The sequence below is a fragment of the Mus caroli genome, chromosome 5 (genome assembly GCF_900094665.2).
Source record: "Mus caroli chromosome 5, CAROLI_EIJ_v1.1, whole genome shotgun sequence".
In the NCBI taxonomy this organism is placed as follows: domain Eukaryota; kingdom Metazoa; phylum Chordata; class Mammalia; order Rodentia; family Muridae; genus Mus; species Mus caroli.
The window spans coordinates 16,632,747-16,652,415 of NC_034574.1; the positions used below are offsets into that span (position 1 = coordinate 16,632,747).

Below are 19,669 nucleotides of genomic sequence, written 5' to 3' on the forward strand. Positions count from 1 at the left end.
AAAGGAAAGGAAAGGAAAGGAAAGGAAAGGAAAGGAAAGGAAAGGAAAGGAAAGGAAAGGAAAGGAAAGGAAAGGAAAGGAAAGGAAAGGAAAGGAGAGATTGCTTTAATAAGAAAAAGTGTCCCGTGAGAAGCACAGTTCTAGAAATCTAAACACTGTTCAAAGCTTTTCCTATTCCTTCCCCAAACCCCATGAAACAAGCCTAAGTGAGGTCTCTCACTTCTGAGGTGGAGACGGAGCTAGCACAGCATTGCTTTCTGGTGTGCTTTACTTGATATTTCAATAATGAACATTTGAAAGTAAATCAGCTATGTCTTGTCAAAATTTAAACAGATGGTACCACTTTTTAGGTTTAATGGCTTTATAAACGGAACGTTCTTGAGCTTATTAAAGGCATCCAACTGGCTTGGCCATGTAGCAGCTACTTTGGGGAGTAGAAAACACTCCTTGGGACCAGCACTGGAGAGGGAAGTGTCTATTTGAGCCAGAGTCTGGCTGTGTTATCCAGGCTGGTCTGGATATCCAGGCTGGTCTGGATAACCAGACAGAGCAACCCTCCTGCCTCTCCCAAGTTGCTGGGACTACGGGAACACTGCCTTGCTTAGCTCAGACTGGACGATTTACATCACAGGTGAGAAGCAGCAGCCACTGGGATGTGAGAGACAACAACCATCTGAATACCTGTCAGACTGCATCACCAACGGAGAAACAGATCATCGTATGTAGCTAATCCTTAGATAAAGTAACTCCTGGTGAAATAATGAGTTGGCAGCTTTCTATCTTCTGTGTTGGTTTCTCTTAGAACTACATCTGGGAACTGACTGGCTGGGCTGCTAAGGGTTGTCCCCCACACCCAAGAAACCATAAGCTTTACCCAAAGGTCCAGCAAAATAAGTTAGCAAAGCAGCCCTCCTCTCCCAACTCTGCAAACTGTCCCTTGCTACATACAAATCCCTGGTTGTTGTAACTATAGAAAATGTTTATAATGAGGCAGGCGTTACCATGCTGCCCCAGGCTGGTCTTCAGGCTCAAGCAATTTCCTTTTCTTTTTCTTTTTAAATTAATGTATTCTCTCATACATCCCAATCAAAGTTGCCCCTCCCTCCCTCTGCCCCAATCTCCTCCATCCCCCGCCACTCCCATGCTCTTCTGTTTCCCTTCAGAAAATGTCAGCCTCCCAAGGTTTGATATCAACCAAACAAGGCATACCAAGTTGTGTAGGACACCACAAGAAAACCCACAGAATCAACAGAATTGGACTCATGGGGGTTCGTTGAGACTGAACCAACAATCAGGGAGCCTGCATAGGTCTAATCTAGGCCTTCTGGATGTATGGTAGAGTTGTGTAGCTTGGTGTTTTCGTGGGACTCCTTATAGAAGGACCAAGGTCTGTTTCTGATGCTTATGCCTGCTTTGGGGACCCTTTCCCTCCTACTGGGTTGCCTCATCACCTTAATATGAGGGAAGGTGCCTAGTCGTATTGCAATTTCCTTTCTTAACCTCTCATGTAGCTTGAAAGAAAGTGCAAATCACTGTGCCTCTTTTTTGCACCTCTGACAGATACCTGCCCGTAAAACAAATAACCAATAACAGAATCTGGGTGACTTATAAATAAATGCATTTTCAGGTACAAATTGACAACTGAATCTTAAAATATAAGCAATATAAACTTCATATACATATATATGCATATATATGTATAATTCAAGTCATGATTTGTGACTGAAGCTCGCCCTCTGCTGGGAAGACCCAGCTTTGCACACTGCTATCATTTTCCTAGACATTAAACTGAAATCAACCTCACAGTTGGAAGTGTAGTTTCTTACTGATACAATTGCTAGGTTTCTTTGTTTAATAATTTTGTGGTCACTGAATCCATGAATACATAGCTCATCTTTGATCTCTCTGGAGCAGGCATGTGTGTTAGTAGGTAACGGACCCAGTTCTACCAAGTAGAAAGCTAGAGAAATACATATACACATCTAATTTTTTTGATGTGCCCAAATCCTACCAACTGAGCATCATTGCATGGGCTCCTACTTTAATAATTTGTTTAAAAATATAAGTGCCTTTCAGAAATACCTCCAAAGGACAGAGAGTGAGATATTCACCCAGGGTGCACAGAGTCTGCATTCTGAGAGAAGAGATGACTATACTGAATCAGAACTAAGCACCAGTACTTATGTTTCCCACAATTCCTTGTGAGTACAGCCTTTTGGTGTTGCCATTACATATTTCTTTAGTCTGGAGTTTCTAAAACATATAGTTCCTGAACCACAAAATGATTTACATAGAGTAAACATTTCTTGCCCAGTTTTCTAAGTATCCAACCATTTATTCATATATTTAAAATATAAAACAAACATGTAAAAATATCTAACTCTGTTTTGAGGAGATGGCTCACTGGGTAAAGCACTTACCTCACAAACTCGAAGACCTGAGCTTAAATCCCCAGAACCCACATAAAGCCAGGTTCAAGAGCACACACCTATAATCCCAGCAGCCCTGGGATGGGGGATTAGAGACAGGAGGCTCCCTGAAACTCAAGGACCAACCAGTCTGGCATCAAAGAACAAAGAGACCCTCATACACATGAAACACATACCTCCAAAAATATTTTAAAATACTTAGTTCCAAGATTTTTTGAAAATGGATGCTATTACTTTTTATGTTCATATCTTTTATGTAGGCAACATTCTTAGATGGCAAGAACATCATATTAACTTCTAGTGATGGGGAAGGCTAGCAATCATATGATCTGAGAAAGAGACAGAGAAAGATTATTTCCTGACAGAATAATATTACTTTTTATTTTTATGTTTTTAATATTTATTTATTTGTAGATTGACAAATTCATTCATTTACTGTGTGTGCATGTGTGGAAGTCAGAGAACAACTTTCAGGAGAGTGACTTACTAAGGATCCAGTCTTGATCACCTGCCTCCACGTGGGTGGACGCATCCTACCTAGGGCAAATACACGTAAGACACAGGAGAGTGGTCAAATCCCATGGGAGGAAGACTTTCAGCGAACTGACAAAGCTCAGCCCTCATTCCCAGCTCTGGGTCTACAGTGAAGACTGGGTTGGGTCCAGGCAGAGGATAGTCTGCCACTAGTAGAAAGAAAACCAGCCAACTTTTGTGATCACTTACTCAGTAACAAATATGTTTAGGTCTAGGGTGTTCATGAAGGAAGCTGGGAGCCAGCTGGCACAACTCTAAGAGAGATTCACAAGAAAAAGGGAGGACTCCTGCAGCACAGCAGAGCAGCAGCCAGCTTCATCCACCTGGATGGAGGTCAGCTCTTCCCTCTAGAGTGAGGAAAGGGGGAACTTTCTCTGCTGAAGAATGCATTGTGGAGAATGTCTACTGTTCTCTTTTACTTGATAGCCAACAAAACAAATCACTCAGTGTGTAGAGGTAACTACTGGAAGAAAAGAAACAACAGACAACAGACCCAAAAATTATCCAGATGTTGAAGGAACCCGTGTTTCTTCTTGTTTTTGTTTTATTCAGGCTTACCAAGTGTCTTGAACTCGACATGTGGCCCAGCCTGGCCTCAAAGCAAGCCTCTTGTCCTAGCTCCCCAAGAACTGGGATTATAGACATGTGTGACCAGCTTGCCAGAGAGTGTTTTTTACAAAACAATCATTAACATATTTGAAAACAGGAGATTATAGCAAAATAGATGAAAAGATACCTTTATAATTTTAATAAGTGGAATGCATTAAAAGGAATCAATGGGCATTCCAAGACTGAAAAATACATTATCTACAATTAAGATTTCACTTATTGTATTCAACAGATGGGATGAGATGCAACAAAAAGCAGAATTAGTAAAGTTAGCAATCCACTAAATAAGTCGATGAAAAATATCCAAAATATCATCCAGAAGACAAAAAAGAGGCAGCAGGACAAAAGCTAAAACAGAGGACAAGGGTAGAGTTTTATTATATTCCTGATTGGATTCCTATAATAGGAAAGAATTGGGTAAAAATAACAACAGTTTTAAGTAATTGGTTCCAAAACTAATGAAAATTAAATATCAATCAGCAGATTCAATAAGCTTAGTAGATCAGGCAAGTGTTGTGGTTTTGGTTTGGTTTGGTGTTGAGGTTTTATTTTGCTTGTTTTTTGATTCTGTTTTTTTTATTTTTGAGTCTTACCATCCCTATGCCTGAGCTCAAGCAAGCTTCAGCCTCAGTCTCCCTGGCAAGTAAGAGTTTACAAACCACTGGCATGGGTAGGCTTTGGTTTGGGTTTTTCCTTTATCAGAGTGTACACAGGTTTGTAGGGAAACAGTGCTGTGGATGGACAACTAGGTTTACTTAGAACACACAGGCAATGTTCAGAAGAGGTCAAACACGCATAGATAACTGCAATAAAATATTATGTCCTATACATATTTGCAGATTGCTCTTACAAGAACAAAAGTCTTGGGGATTTGAATTAGATACTCATGTAAGTACAGAGAGACCTGGCAGAATAGAAGTCACCTTAATGGTCTCTGAGGGAAAGTTGAATGAGTGTGCCCAAAACCTCTCTTGTCCCTGCTGCTAATGTGTGAGCAGAGGTGACTAAAGAGATCATCTGGATAAAATCACGGGGAACACCCATCCTAAAAGGAAGTGTTGTGCCCAATTGCCCTGGAAGTTGAATGGCACTCTTCTCTCTCCCCTAGAACTCCCTCATTCTCCCCATTTCAGAAATCCCGCTGTATCGCCATATAACATACACCATATAACATACACCATATAACATACACCATATAACATACACCATATAACATACACCATATAACATACACCATATAACATACACCACGTAACATAACTTACAAATGGGAGTCACCAGCGATTTCTCAGCTCCCTGCCCCCAGGAGTATAAAACCTGGTTTTCCATACCATACTGTCCTCCCGAGGCAGGGCAGAATGAGGCGACTGGAGGTGATTGGAGGCAGAGGTAGAGGAGGAAACCTGCTCCTTCAGAACTGATCCACTTTCACTGCTCAGAAAGGACTTTGAGCCTGCTGATAAGAACCTAATGGACTGTACTTAAACTGTGCTCACTTGAGGCTGGGTGCTGTATCTCCAGACACTTCAATCAAGGATGTCAAGGCCAGTAATTAGGCTCTGCTTACATAAGGTCAAAATGACACATCATCTTGAATTCCTGGCCTCCCCACTCCCAGAACTAAATGAAGCTGTTCATAAATGCACTATACTAGTTACTGAGAGAAAAAGAAACGTCAATTTTTAATCTAACCTTGTTACAAACTAGACTCTTTGGGTGATGTTAGTAAAAGGGGAGTGTTTATCCAAGTTGGGGTGGTACCCAAGGAGGGTTTCCCCTTCTTCTCTGATAGGGGGAAGGGGGTAGTGGGGGAGGGGCTTGTAAGGGACTGGGAGGGGAGGAGAGGGGTGGTCTGCAATCGGGATGTAAAGTGAATACAGAAATTAAGAAAGAAAAAGAAAAGGGGTAGTAGTTTCTTGGCAACATTTAGAAATGTAACCTTGAAAGTCACAAGAAAAAATACTGATGTCAGCATTGTGAAGACAACACTTAAGGTCGACTCTCCCTTCAGAAGCCCGCAATTGTCTGACCAGGTGTGTTCTACTCTCTCTACTGGAGCACCTTTGTTTCTGCGTTTAATGAAGCTAGCTTTGCTTCATACAAGTTGACCCCGAAATTCATTTCTTTGTTAAAACCAAGACCTCAGGTTTTGCTTGGTGGCGATCTCTAAAAAGGTGTATTGTGAAGCTGTGTGTAGAGGCAGGTGACTTCTTCCCTCCTGCTAACAACGAGGCGAGGCGATGCTTTCACCCAGAACCCCTCAAGTCTTTTGTCTTCAAGTGGCTCACCACTCACTTCTTGCTCAAGACGCTCTTCCATAATAGAATTTAGTAGTTGACACTTGGAGATTCCAACCCAGGCCCTGTGCTCTTTGCGCCCCCTGCAGATTGTCACTTTCCCCGTCCCCTTCCTTTGTCATCCCCACCCGGGCTTGGCTTTAGCCACCGGCACCCTTCGGTCTTCTCTAACCTACCCCTCTCTCTCTAGTTACCCTAAATTGACTTCAAGCTTCCCCATCCTGCTCCTTCTTAGCTCCAGTTCCGGAAATCTCCTTGCCTCTCCCAGTTTTTCCTCGCGCCCACTATGTGAGAGGCTATGTGGCTGCAGTACCTCACAGATTTGAGGAATGTACTTGTCCCTGAAGTAGCTCCTTAGCCTGGGGGTGGCACTGCGTAGTGAAGCCATGGTCAGAAGCAGGACTCAGAGTCTGCGTTTCATAGGTTACTGCTGTCCACGATGAGGCGGAGGGACGCGCCAGAGCGTTGCCTAGCAACCACAAAGGAAGAGCCAAATAGTCCAAGCCTTTCGGGAGATGAAGAAAGAACCTTGCGGGGAGGGGGCGGGGCAACTAGGGCGGGGCGATTGCAGAGAGGTGGGGCAGAGAGGGGCGGGGCTAGTGCAGAGAGGCGGGGCAGAGCGGGGAGGGGCGGGGCAGGACAGTACAGGCCGGGTAAAATGAGAGGGCTGGACTGGAGAGTGAGTGTTGGGGCGGAGCTAGAGTCTGGGTTCAACGCGCCGCAGTCCGGGTCTTGGTCCAGGAAAAAGTTGCATGCACTAGGGGCATCCCGCCTGTCTGGTGAAAGGAACAGCAGCGCACAGGGTGGGAGGGCTTCCGATTTTAGCAGGGCGGCTTCCGGAAGGCGGAGCTCCAACCCCATTTCCTTTCTCTGGGCTGGTTCTGGCCCAGCTGCACCTGCGTGTGGCCCTGGCTCCCCGGCTCCCTGCAGCTCCGAGGCAGCAGCATGGGTGGCGCGCGGGACGTGGGCTGGGTGGCAGCAGGGCTGGTCCTGGGCGCCGGCGCCTGCTACTGTATCTACCGGCTGACTCGGGGACCGCGACGAGGCGGTCGCCGACTGCGCCCTTCGCGATCCGCAGGTGAGGCGATGGGCTGCTCGGCAGGTGGACTGGTTCGGGGCCCCGGACCTACCTCAGGCCAGGCTGGGTCGGAGGTGCCCTAGACACCCGCGACTGCATGGGGAGAAAGGCTGGAGGTAGACAGACGACTCTGGAAGCCCAGGGTGCCTTGGTGGGTCCTGAGCCGCTCCCCTGCTCCCACTTCTTTGTTTAAAATAAGGGCTGAAAACATTGCCCGAAGTGTCCTGTTACTTCCCTTCGGCTTCACAGCCAAGAGCTGAGGTTTCTCCGAGCCAAGTAGATTGCCTCTCATTTTAAAGGTTTACCTGAGCTTTTGTGTTGTTATCAAAGAGATGCCCCTTACTGTGAGAAGGTTCTCAGGGCCTCAAGCCTGGGTTAAAACTTTGCTCGTGCTATGTGAAGAATGGATCCCTGAGATGCAATTCTACCAGCACTTTGTGGCACCTGACCTGGGAGGTACCTTTAAATCATCCGTAGCGTCCCTGCAACCGGGGTGTGTGTGTTGGAAATAAGAACCACAACCAACAGGAGACACACCCTTCTAAAAGGATCGCTTAAGTCGTGAAAACTGTTGGGAAAACTATTTGAAATAAAACCTGCCAACCAAAACCTGCCTGTCTCAAAGGTAGAGAAATATATTCGTTTTTAAGTTGAGGTTGGTGGGAGCTAATTGCCCTTCCCTAGAACAAAACTTAAGGCACCTTTAAAGGCAGGTCGAAAACACATCTTTGGGTTGTACAACTAGCATTTACTTTTCAAAATTTGCACTTACTAGAAGGGACCAGGAACAACCATGGATTTATAATCCAGCCTTCCATTTCCTCCAGGAAATGCTGTAAGAAAGGGGAGTGCACAGAACCTTCCCCTTTGGTCACAGAGGAAAGCAGTTTTTGAAAATGAGCATTTGCCCTTACAAAGCCTGATTTGTAAGGTGTTTGTTTATGTGTGGGTTTTTTGTGGTTTTGTTTGTTTTTTCTCTCTGTCAACTATTTCTATACAAGAATACTTTGGTGGGGGTTTTTTTGTTGTTGGTGGTGGTCTTTTGTTTTGCTTTTTTAAGGCAGAAGATCTGATGTATCCCTGGCCTGGAACTCACTGCATAGCAGAAAATTTGAACTTCTGATTCTCCTGTCTCCATCTCCGGGGTTGCTGGGCCTGACAGCATGCACCACTGCACTTTGATACTGAAAAGAAAACCAGGGTCAGACAGCTTTAAAAATAGATTGCCCACAGCCCCTTCCCAACGTTCTACCCTTGTGTTTGAGAGAAATCTGTTTATTCTTCTCCTTAAACTGTTGAGAAGTGTGTGATTCCTCCTGTGAAGTTTGTTGGTCCAGTAGAGGAAGGTGTTGCCTAGCTCTAATCCCAGCCCGAGCCTGCTGAGGTAGGATGATCAAGAATCAATGCCAGTCTAGACTAACCTGTCTCCAAAAACAAGTGTATTCCCCAAACAAAGACTCTCTGAGGCCATTGAAAAAGATGGAAACAGTATCAAATAATTCAACTTGGTATAAGAACCTGACTTATATAATATAAACTCATTCAATCATTACTAATGAAAATCTATCAGGAAAATAATATACAGAGCCCAGATGGACATATATAGAGAATTGATAGAATTATATGTTGTTTATTGTATTAATATATTTTTAAAACTACATGCTAGTGTATAAAAGTTATTAAAATACTATTTCTGACAACTTGTAACATTAAGAATAGAAGGAAGGGGCTGGAGAGATGGCTCAGAGGTTAAGAGCACTGACTGCTCTTCCAGAGGTCCTGAGTTCAAATCCCAGCTACCACATGGTGTCTCACAACCATCTGTAACGGGATCTTTTGCCCTCTTGTGGTGTGTTTGAAGGCAGTGTACTCATGTGTGTGTGTGTGTGTGTGTGTGTGTCCCCACTGGGAGGGGGATATCTAAACTGCTTAAAACAATGAACAATGCCAGGCAGCCATCTACAGAGCCTCTGACATTTGACTTAATATTTCTTTTCTTTATTCTTTCAGACTCTGGCCAAAAGAAAAGTGTAAGCAGGCTTTCCCACACACTGCACCTCCCTGGTCCTCAGTAGCGCCTCCCCTCCCACGGGCCAGCCTCCATGGCTGACACCACTTGCATTTTTAAAGCCATGACCTTCCTTCTTCCTCTTCTCCCATCTCCCTCTTCCTAGCAGATGCCAAGATTTGTAGCTTGTCTGTCCTGTGGTTTTCTCTCACACATGAAAATTGTCCGTGACCTTTAAAAAACCAAACAACTGTGCCCAGTATCAGAGTATGTGTTTGAACATTTCACACATTAAAAATAAAACGCATTACTGGTGAGTTCCGATGAATTCTAAATGGCTTTCTTCTTATGCAGAAGACCTAACTGATGGCTCCTATGACGATATCTTAAATGTGGAACAGCTTGCGAAACTTCTGTATCTGCTGGAGTCAACCGACGATCCTATCATTACTGAAAAGGCCTTGGTCACCTTGGGAAATAATGCAGCCTTTTCCACTAACCAGGTAAGCCTGCTCTCTCCACACAAGTAGCTGTGGCCCCATTCTGAACTCTTAGCGACTATCCTCATATGGCACAGCCACTTGTGCTCACAGCAGTGTTTGCTTTTCCTGCTTCAGAAAAATCACACAGATAATGACACAGAAAGTAATTTCTGAGAAGCTGGACACCGACATCATGTTCATAATCGTTCCCGTTCAACACTAAGCAGAAAGTGGTCTTTTCCTTAAAGTTGAGCAGTGCCTTCCATAAAACAGTGAATGCACCTAGCATTTAAGTCTGTGCTTTAGTGAGACAGCCAATCTTGGTGGAGAGGGCCCAATGTAGGTGGTCCTTCAGCCAGTGGTAACCACAAATCGGTGTAAGTGACTGAGACCCAAGAGCATAATTTGAATGTTCTTCCCCCACAGAGCATGGGGAAAAACAGTTTGTAGGTTTGGTTTTTTTTTTCAGCAGTTTTTTTTCTTGTTAACATTCACACCAATGGAGATTCATTTTGAGCTAAAAGATTTTGAAGGTTTTGCCACTAAAACTGATAAATGTTTGGGGAAAGACATGAATTTAAGGTGATTGCACGATGTATACATATATCAAAACATACAAACAACTGCATTACTTTATAGTGTGTGTGTGTGTGTGTGTGTGTGTGTGCGCGTGCGCGTGCGCGCACGCTCATGCACACATGTGCGTGTTTATGTATCAGGTAAAACAAAGGGAGCTAGGTCAGTGGGTAAAGTGCACTGTCTCGTGTAAAAGCCAGGCTTGGTGCCGTGTACTGTAATCCCAGCATGCACTGTGTAGCTGAACCCGATTAATGCTATTCAAATTGATCCCAGCGACCATGCTCGGTTTTTGCTACCCGCCCCAATGTTTTGGGTTCTCAAGTGAAAGGCGCACACACACAGCCTTTATATTTGGATATGTCTTAAACAGCTCACTGGCTCGGCCATTTTTTACCTCCATGTGGCTGATGTACCCTCCTACAATATTCCTGAGTTATTACTTACTAAAATCTACATTCCATTTTTGCTGCCCCCTCAGCTGCATTCCCTGGCACCTACATGACGACTATCTCTCGGTGTTCTGCAGCTCTCAGACCTGGTGTCCCTCTTCCTTCCCCTACATGGCAGCCAATCTCTCCCTCCTCCTCTGTCTCCCTGCCCAGCCTTTGGCTGCCGGCAACTTTATTTATGAATTAAAACCAACTGCCTCAGTGTTTTATGTGTGGATATGTGGATTCTCATGCAATTTTGGGGACCAGATTAACATAATACAAGCAGCGTTAGACCAAATCCAAACACAGTAATCCCAGCACTAGGGAAGCAGTGACAGGAAGCAGTGAGTGACAGGTAGTCTGCAGGGCTCACTGGCTCAGTGAACAAGCCCCAGATCCTAATGAAAGACTCTGTCTCAGAAATAAGGCAGCTTCTGAGAACTGGTACCTCTGGCTCATATATGTGACCGTGATCCCACATACACGAATGTCCCCACCCACCCCCACACATCAAAAGAAAAGTAATAGATAATGAAAATAAATAAGTAAATGTAAAATTAGGCCGGAGGAGACAGCTCTGTAGGTAAAGAGCTCACCTTACAAACATGAGTTTCTGAATTCAGTCCCCAGAACTCAAACTAAAGCTAAAAGGCAGGTTTGGCATACACTTGTCACTCAGGGCTGGCAAGGTGGAGACAGACAGTGCCGAGGCTGCTCAGCAGTCAGCCTCGTGTGCATGGTTGCACAGGTTATGCACACGAGTGATTAGCTTCCAGTCACCACAGTGCATCGTGTCGCATTTAACCAAGAGTGGTCTACTCTGCTTCATGCATCGTGCGTCTTTTATCCTGTCTGTGTGTTCCATGAGTCCCTATGTGTGTGCCTACAAAGATCCTCACTCTTTATTTATTGAACAGTGTCTTAGTCAGGGCTTCTACTTCTGTGAAGAGACACCGTGACCATGGCAACTCTTATAATGGAAAACATTTCATTGGGGTTAGCTTACAGTTCAGAGGTTTCGTCCATTATTGTCTCAGAGGGAAGCATGGCAGCCTGCAGGCAGACATGGGGCTGGAGAAGGAGCTGAGAGGTCTTCATCAGGATCAGCAGGCAGCAGGCAGGTAGGGAAACTAAGCCACTAGGCCTGGCCTGAGCATCTAAAACCTCAAAGCCATCCTCCAGTGACATACCTTCTCCAGTAAGGCCACACCCACTCCGAGGCCACACCTCCTAATAAGGCTTCTTCCTATGGGCCTATGGGGGCCATTTTCATTCAAACCACCACAAACAGCATAGAAAACATCATGTGGGGAAGGATGGAACACTTTATGAAAATCTATAACAGTTTTACAAGGCATTAAGTTACTGGCCCCAACTGATCCCAAGTGACCCTAATAATAAACATGGTTTTCTCAGCCAATATCCATAAATAGTTATTTTCAGATTCTGTGTTTGCTGCTTTCAGCAAATGATTAATGATAATAACATGCATTATTCTGGGTCAGGGGCAAGAAAATACATAACCCAAGATTGCAGCTGCACATTAGTTTAGGTTGTAAGCATTGATTGCTGATTGCTCGGGAACTCAAGGCAAGGTTGGTTGTGACAGTTTTCTCTTAAAGCAGGTAAAAACAGTTTGAGTACACAGTAAGCTAGCAATCTGAAGTGACTTCCAGGTGTATTATTAACTTCAGCTATTAGATCCAGCAAAAAAATCCAGTCTTAAAATATAAGGTATTTCAGAATATTGCATGTCTATCCTTAGTTAAGTCCCAGCTAAAGAAAGAGCTGTCTCAGAAAAATAAATAAATAAGGAGTGACTCACACACACAATATAAGTAAGAAAAGTCTCTAAAAGGAAGATTTGTATATGTGAAGATCATTTCTCTAGTGTTAATTTTAGTTGCATTTCTAGATGCATGAAATCAGCAAAAGGGCTGCATATTGAAACAATGGTCCATTTTTTTCCTCTCTCTTAGGCCATTATTCGTGAGTTGGGTGGTATCCCAATTGTTGGAAACAAAATCAACTCCCTGAACCAAAGTATTAAAGAGAAAGCTTTAAATGCACTGAATAACCTGAGTGTGAATGTTGAAAATCAAACTAAGATAAAGGTAAGTTGTCGGGGTAGAAATTCCTCAGGTGTCTGTACAAAGAGAACGCCAATTGGGGGTAGGCAGTGAAGCTAACAGTGCTCTGTAACCTCGTGGGCAACGACTACCTTTAAAGAAGGGACGTCTTCTTTTGAACTGTGTAAAGGTTGTCTGTGCACTATTCAGATGTTGATTTCAGTGCAGAAAGCTGGGCCCTGAAGATCTGTGGTATTGTTATCTTAGTGAAGCTTCTCCATCACCTTTTGGATCCATAAAGGGCTGAGGGCCTGTAGCAGGGCAGGAGAGTATAGGAAGGACACTCGGGTGGAGATAGGAACTCTGGGAAAGATTCAGGCTCAGAGATTCACCAGCCAGAGAGGAGGTCAGACTGAGTGAGAGGTAACAGGCCATGTGGCCTAGAATAAATGGGTTAATTAAGTAAGACAAGCTAGCTGGGAGGTAGCCTTGCTACGGCCTAAGCTTTCATAAATAATAATGTCTCTGTGTCATTATTGGGAGCTGGCAGGTCTAGACAGTCTGACCAGGAGCTAAAGCAGTGCTATCCCCTAGGCACTGTGGCTGGATTTCCGTTTAATTCAGGGGTGCTAAAAGAGTGAAGCCAGATGTGTGAGCATACACCAGCAGAAAGACACGACTCAGTGTTTTTAAACTCTTGTTTTGTGGTACAAAATAGAGACACAGACAACGTGTTACTTTTGATCTAAGTAAACTGAGGAGGAGTAAGCCCTTCTAAGGCCATGAATAAAAAACAAATCTGCAGGAGAGTGGGGAAAAGAGGAAGATAAGCAACTGATGGGAGTCGATTATTACATTCAAACGCCCGGTCCATTGTAGGTTCCAATTGTTATACTCAGCCGCCCCGTCCACCTGTCGTAGGCTCCACCCTCACCACCTAACAGGAGTCAGTGCTGCTTTTTAAAGGATGGAGATACAGTAAAACTGTGACTAAAGAGAAACAGTTGGCCTCTGAGTGTAATTTCGAGCTTAAACACTTGATCTCTGTGTCCTTATTGCTACATCTATGGTGGCATGGGTGCATTTGGAGTATCTCACAAACATTAATATTCTGTATTGGACAGTTAGTTGATCGTTTCTTGGCACCTGAAATTAAGAATGTTTTCTTGTATTTTATAGTTTTTGATGGCATTCAGAGTTAGTAATATTTTTTTCCAATCTGGAGACTCGTGCTTCATTGCACTTCCCCAGCGGAGGTTAATAGTAGTGTGGAGTCACTCACATGCACACAAAAGCACACGCACGCACCTCACTACGTAAGAGCCGTCTTCAGCTAAACTTAGGCCTTTGGTTCTCAGCACAATGCCAGGTTATTAGCAAAGGCAGCTTTAAATAAGACGGTCACCAAAGTTGGAGGGCCAGACACAAGTGCCATCTTTTCTGAAGAACTCATTCATCCTGAGCCGTCAACCCTCCTCTACATGCAGAAAAGTAGCCACTCGGTAGACGTTTCTGGAGAGCCAGAGCTGCTCAGTGGTTCTCTCTCACCTTCAGATATACGTCCCTCAAGTCTGTGAAGACGTCTTTGCTGATCCCCTGAACTCTGCGGTGCAGCTGGCTGGACTGAGGCTGCTGACAAACATGACGGTCACCAACGACTACCAGCACCTGCTCAGCAGCTCCGTTGCTAGCCTGTTCCACCTGCTGCTTCTGGGAAATGGAAGCACCAAGGTAGGCTGTGCAGCAGGCCGCCCTGAAGAGCTGGGCAGTACACTTACTGAGATTGAATTCCCTGTCCTCATGTGCTGCCACACACCTTAAATCCCAGCACTCTAGAGGCAGGCAGATCTCTGTGAGTTGGAGGTCTGCCTAGTCTAAGTAATGAGTTCCAGAAAGGGAAAAAAAAAAAAAGATGTGACATGCTAGACCATATTTCATCCCTGTGATGTCCTGACAAGATAGTGGTGCCTTTGATCCCAGCAGAGGTAGGTATCTCCGTGTGAGTTCACAGTCAGCCCGATCTATATAGCAAATCCCGACAGGCAGGACTACATAGAGAAACCCTGTATCCAAAAGAAAAAATAGTCCACTTAAAGTTTATAAAAATACTGCCGGGCATGGTGGCACACACCTGTAGTGCCAGCACTTGGGAGGCAAAGGCAGGCGAATTTCTGATTTTGAAGCTAGCCTGGTCTACAGAGTGAGTTCCAGGACAGCCAAGACTACACAGAGAAACCCTGTCTTGGAAAAAAAAAAAAACTTATAGAAGCCCAAGAAAGTGTATTACGTTTATCCCTAATACTGAGTTGCAGAGTCCGTTTGTGGCGATCACGTGCTATTTCTTGCCTCGGGTAGGTAGCCTTTTTCTGAGAATCAGTAAAATCATGTTCTTCTGGGATCCCTGGCGACATTACCCAGAAGTAGGAAGTAAAGGATTCTGAGAGACCGGACAGGAGGTTGCAGCCTGTTTACCTCAGGACTGACCAGTTGCTAGGGTTAGCATATGAAGTGAAGGGTCCACTGGCTTCTTTCTCCTGTGAGGTCTGTACTTGTTTTATGTGTGTTTCTTGCCCCTCCTCCCCAGCTTCCTTCCCCCTTAACCCTCCCTGCCTGCCCCACTTAGCCTTCTCCTCCACACTGTCCCTCTCCCTTTTCCTGTCACATGCAGTCCATTGCCATTGTCGTCATTATTATTACACTTAGGTTTAGGAAGGGAGGCACGTGTCGAGGTCAGATGACACCTCACAGGAGTCAGCTCTCCCCTTCCAGCATGTGGTCCCAGTGATGGAACTCTCAGGTTCTCAGGCCTGGTGGCAGGTCCTTTGCCCACTGAGCCTCTTACCAGCCCCGTTTTACTTATTTTTTTTAAAGGTTTTATTTTTTATTGGTGTATAAGTGTTTATGGTAGATGTGTTTGTAGTGGATGTGTGTTTGTGTTTATAGTGGGTGTGTGTGTGTGTTTATGGCAGATGTGTCTGTGTGTGTTTATGGTGGATGTGTGTTTGTGTTTATGGTAGATGTGTATGTGTGTGTGTTTATGGTGGATTTGTGTGTGGTAGGGGTGTGTGCGTGTCTGTGTGTGTATGTATGTTTATGGTGGATGTGTGTGTGTTATGGTGGATGTATGTGTATATGTTTATATGGTGTGTGTGTGTGTGTGTGTGTGTTTACAGTGGATGTGTGGCATGAAGCATATGTGTAAGTTAGAGGGCAACTTTGTGGTATCAGTTTTCTCTTACAGCCTGTGCATGGATTTGGAGGATGAAGCTCCCGGGCTGGCCTCAGGCTTACCTCGTAGCAGAGGCTGACCGTGGGCTTCTTATCCTCCCGACACTTCAGAGTGCTGGGGTCACGGGCGGGCGGGCGGGCACTGCCTTGCCTGGTTTTATATTGTCCTGAAGAAGGAACCCGGGCATGTATTCCACAGCTGTGCTATGTCCCCAGCCCTCCATTACCCTCTTCACAAAATGGTTTGACTCAGCCATTATCTGTTGAAATCTTCCTGCACCGCAGCCGTGTGGTGTGAAGTGAAGGGAATCAGATGCAGGAAGGCTTCATTTGTCCAGTTGTACAAATGGAGGAGGCAGCAGACACCGATGCTGGCCACTAAGACCTCAGGAGACCTCAGAAAGTCTGAATAAATCTCTCATGTTAAAGTCCATTTGTATTGGTGTTTTTAAAGCACACGGTAGTATGTAGATTGGCTAGTTGTAATGGTAGACTTGTGTTCAAGCAGACAGTTGAAAGCAAAATGCATGGGTATTTGAATGTACAGGATGTGGTTTTATTTTTAAATTGTATTCATTATTTGCATATATGATGGGAAAAGGGTGTGTGCCACAGTGTGTTCATGGAAATAAGAGGACAACTTTGTTTTCTTAAGATTTATTTGTTTATATGGGTGTGTTTTGTTGATACATATATTGCATAGTAGAAGAGGGCATCAGTTCCCATTAGAGATGTTTGTGAGCCATCTCTCCAGCTGGGGACTTGAACTGTGTCTGGTTGCTGGGCTTTACTACAAGGGCTTTTCCTTCTGAGTCATCTAGCTAGCCCCAAGTCGAATTGTCTCTTTTCTTTCCTTTTTTCCTTCCTTTCTTTCTTCCTTTCTTTCTTTCTTTCTTTCTTTCTTTCTTTCTTTCTTTCTTTCTTTCTTTCTTTCTTCCTTTCTTCCTTCCTTCCTTCCTTCCTTCCTTCCTTCCTTCTTTCCTCTCTCTCTTTTTTTATTACTATTTTTGAGACCACACTGTGTGTCCTGGGCTGGTCTTGAACTCTCGACTCTCCTGTTTCAGCCTCCCGGTGCTGAGATGTGTAGGTAAGTACCACTGTTGGCTGCATTAGTATTTAGGAAGGACTATTGTGAAGATGTGCCCCAAGTGCCTGCCATCATCTGAGTACTTCTGGGGTTATCAGGACGTAACTGTGTAAGGAAGTGCCTCACTGTGGTCCAGTGCTTCTGAGGTGTTGGCACATGGGTTTTCTACATTTCCTGTAGCCCAGCTTATTTGGGTCTGGTCTAAGGCATACCCAGGCATTCAAAATTAAATATAAGCGTTAGGCCAGCTCCAGGCAATTTCCAGCCTTCCTCATCTCTCTTCCCAGTGGAAGATGACTTAGCGTTTTAGAACCCAAGAAAATGCTTTGCCTCTGTGCTGTAATGTTACTCTGTGCTGTAATGTAATGTGCTGTATGCAAAGCCTCTCCCTTTCCCGTCTCTGCAGCTGCTTTACCCGGAGCCCAGGAAGAACTCTAGTCAGTTCAGAGGCAAGCAGGTGTATTTGGGTCTGTAGATATGTGTCTCGTCTGGCTGATGAAGTCTACAACATTTTAAAAGATGGCTCGTGTCATTTTGTTGTATTCTTCTATATAGCATTGCCTAGCATTTTTCAACTTTTGGTGGGAACCTGGCCACCTGCTATGGCATTGTTTCCCCGTAGAATCTGAGAGTAAAGTTCCGACTTGCAAATGAACTTTTCCATAGTCATCCATTTGTCTGTGTCCATCATGCATGTTCCTCGGGATGCCCCAGAGTGACTTTTAAAGGTCTTGTTTCACTTGTGGTGGTGAACTTGCCCCGCTCTAACCATCTGTGCTTGCACCACTGACTCAAGGAATACAAAATCCTGGGAAGTGTTTGCTCTCTGTAGTGAGAGCCAACCACATAAATGGCCTGGGTCACCACAAGGTGGCGCCTGTGGCAAGAAAGGGGAAAACAAGAACTTAATGTTTCAAAGGGAACTGTAGCCCATAAATGTGTTTAGCCTGTAGAGGTCAGCAAGGTCACATCTCAGACACTAGCCAGCTGTTGCCCTTCCTGTCTCTGGTTGATTGTCAGCAGGCCATCTCCTAGGTTCAATGCTGTCTGTTTCTTACACAGCTCTTGCTCCTGTTCTTCTGCTCCAGGCTTCATCGACTGGTACTAGTGTTGCTGACAGCATCATGCCAGCTGAGATGTCCCAGTTGCTCTTGGGAGGGCACCGAAGGGTCAGAAGTCACTCTGGCTGTCCTAAGAGTTCATAATTTCCCTAGAAGCATCTGCCTGAACAACCCAATCCTGCATAAACAGGTTGGCAGGACCCCCACTCTGGGGCAGGATCAGCAGGATCCCCACTCTCGGGCAGGATGGGCCTCTAGCATCAGCAGGATCCCCACTCTGGGGCAGGCTGGGCCTCTAGCATCAGGCTTTTGTTTTTACCTTGTTCTCCTCTGCACTGCTTGACGTTTTACCACGACCATGTGTCCATTTTACTAAACTTAGAAGATGGTAAAAAATGAGACTAACCAAGGCTTTACATCTTCACTTTAATAATTAAGTTTTCGTGTGACCAAAGGAGTTGTAGGCATACAGTAGATGTAATAGTCTAGATCCAAGGTAGACCCTGGTAGGGTGGTGCTAGCCCAGGGGACCCCAGGTTTGATCCCCATCACCCTTTCCTCCAAAGTTCTATGGTCGGTATCTCTTGCCTGTTTAATTTGTTATAAAAATGTACATTCTGGGTCCTTCCTGGGTCTAGTGCAAAGTGGTGTTGTTGTTTCTTCTTGGCTTTAGTCCCCTCCTTCTTCTCCCTTTAATTTCATGTCTTGTAATTTAGTATCTTGTAAAAATGTAGGTTAATGTTTTACAAAGAGACATCTTGGGGCTGGAGAGGTGGCTCAGCACTTAAGAGCATGTGTTGCTCTGGCAAAGGACTCAGGCCTGGTTCCAAGCAACCACATAACTATTGGTAACTGCAGTTCCAGGGGTTCCAATGTCCGCTTCTGACCTCTGCAGACACCCACACACACGGTGCACATACATATATACTGTCAAAAAGATTCAAAGAGCGGTTTCTATTGTTTCCGAGACAGATTCTCCTTCCCTACACTCATAATGAACAGATTTAAGAGTGGAAAGATGGTTCTATGTGTGAAGTGTTTGTCATGCAGACATGAGATCAAGAGTTCAAATACCCTGGAAATGAGGTGCAGGTGGCCTGCCTGTAACCCCAGCACAGGGGTTGTGAGATGGGGTCCCTAAAACAAGGTGGCCAGACTGAATTGGTAAATTCTGGGTTCAAGTGAGGACCGTGCTTCAGTGAAGAGCAGGCAAGAAGACTTTGGCCTCCCCATGCACATACATGTAAGCATGTATACACACATATACAAACAGGGGAAAGGATGACTTAACATATACCATGCTTACAGTACAGAGAAGACATTTGCTTAGTTCTTGTTGTCTCCCCAACGGTTGAACCAGACAAGTGAAGTTTTAGATGGGCACTGATAATGAGGGCCTCTCTGAAAGTGGTGCCGAGCAGAGACTTCATGGAGAAGACGGAGCTAGGTCCTGAGGTGCAGACAGGAGTTTACGGGGAAGTGGGGTAAGAGGATGGCACCCTAGGGAGGAGGTCACGCTTACTGACCCAGTAAACCCAGTGTTCTGTTGGCAGGTTCAGGTTTTGAAGCTGCTTTTGAATTTGTCTGAGAATCCAGCCATGACAGAAGGACTACTCAGTGTCCAAGTAAGTAGATTACCTACCCGGTTCATTAGTGCACACATACAGAGATTACCTACCCGTTTCATAAATGCACACATACAGAGATTACCTACCTGGTTCATAAATGCATACATACAGAGATTACCTACCTGGTTCATAAATGCACACATACAGAG

At 44.8% G+C, this 19,669-nt stretch overlaps 2 protein-coding genes across 3 annotated transcripts in view; one reads left to right on the plus strand and one right to left on the minus strand.

Moving 5' to 3' along the window:
* Fbxl13 (F-box and leucine rich repeat protein 13) overlaps positions 1-6,328 on the minus strand; it is a 159,318-nt gene extending 152,990 nt beyond the window's left edge. For both annotated transcript variants that reach the window (XM_021163602.1, XM_021163601.1), the window contains exon 1: positions 6,183-6,328. In XM_021163602.1, coding sequence (XP_021019261.1) covers positions 6,183-6,257 — 75 coding nt within the window. In that variant the 5' untranslated portion in view covers positions 6,258-6,328. The remainder of the gene's footprint in view (positions 1-6,182) is intronic.
* Positions 6,329-6,560: 232 nt separating this feature from the next.
* Positions 6,561-19,669, plus strand: part of Armc10 (armadillo repeat containing 10) — a 15,449-nt gene continuing 2,340 nt past the window's right edge. The window contains exons 1-5 of the mRNA XM_021162895.2: positions 6,561-6,947; positions 9,310-9,458; positions 12,427-12,561; positions 14,071-14,247; positions 19,446-19,517. Of these exons, the coding sequence (XP_021018554.1) occupies positions 6,815-6,947; positions 9,310-9,458; positions 12,427-12,561; positions 14,071-14,247; positions 19,446-19,517 (666 nt within the window). The 5' untranslated portion in view covers positions 6,561-6,814. The remainder of the gene's footprint in view (positions 6,948-9,309; positions 9,459-12,426; positions 12,562-14,070; positions 14,248-19,445; positions 19,518-19,669) is intronic.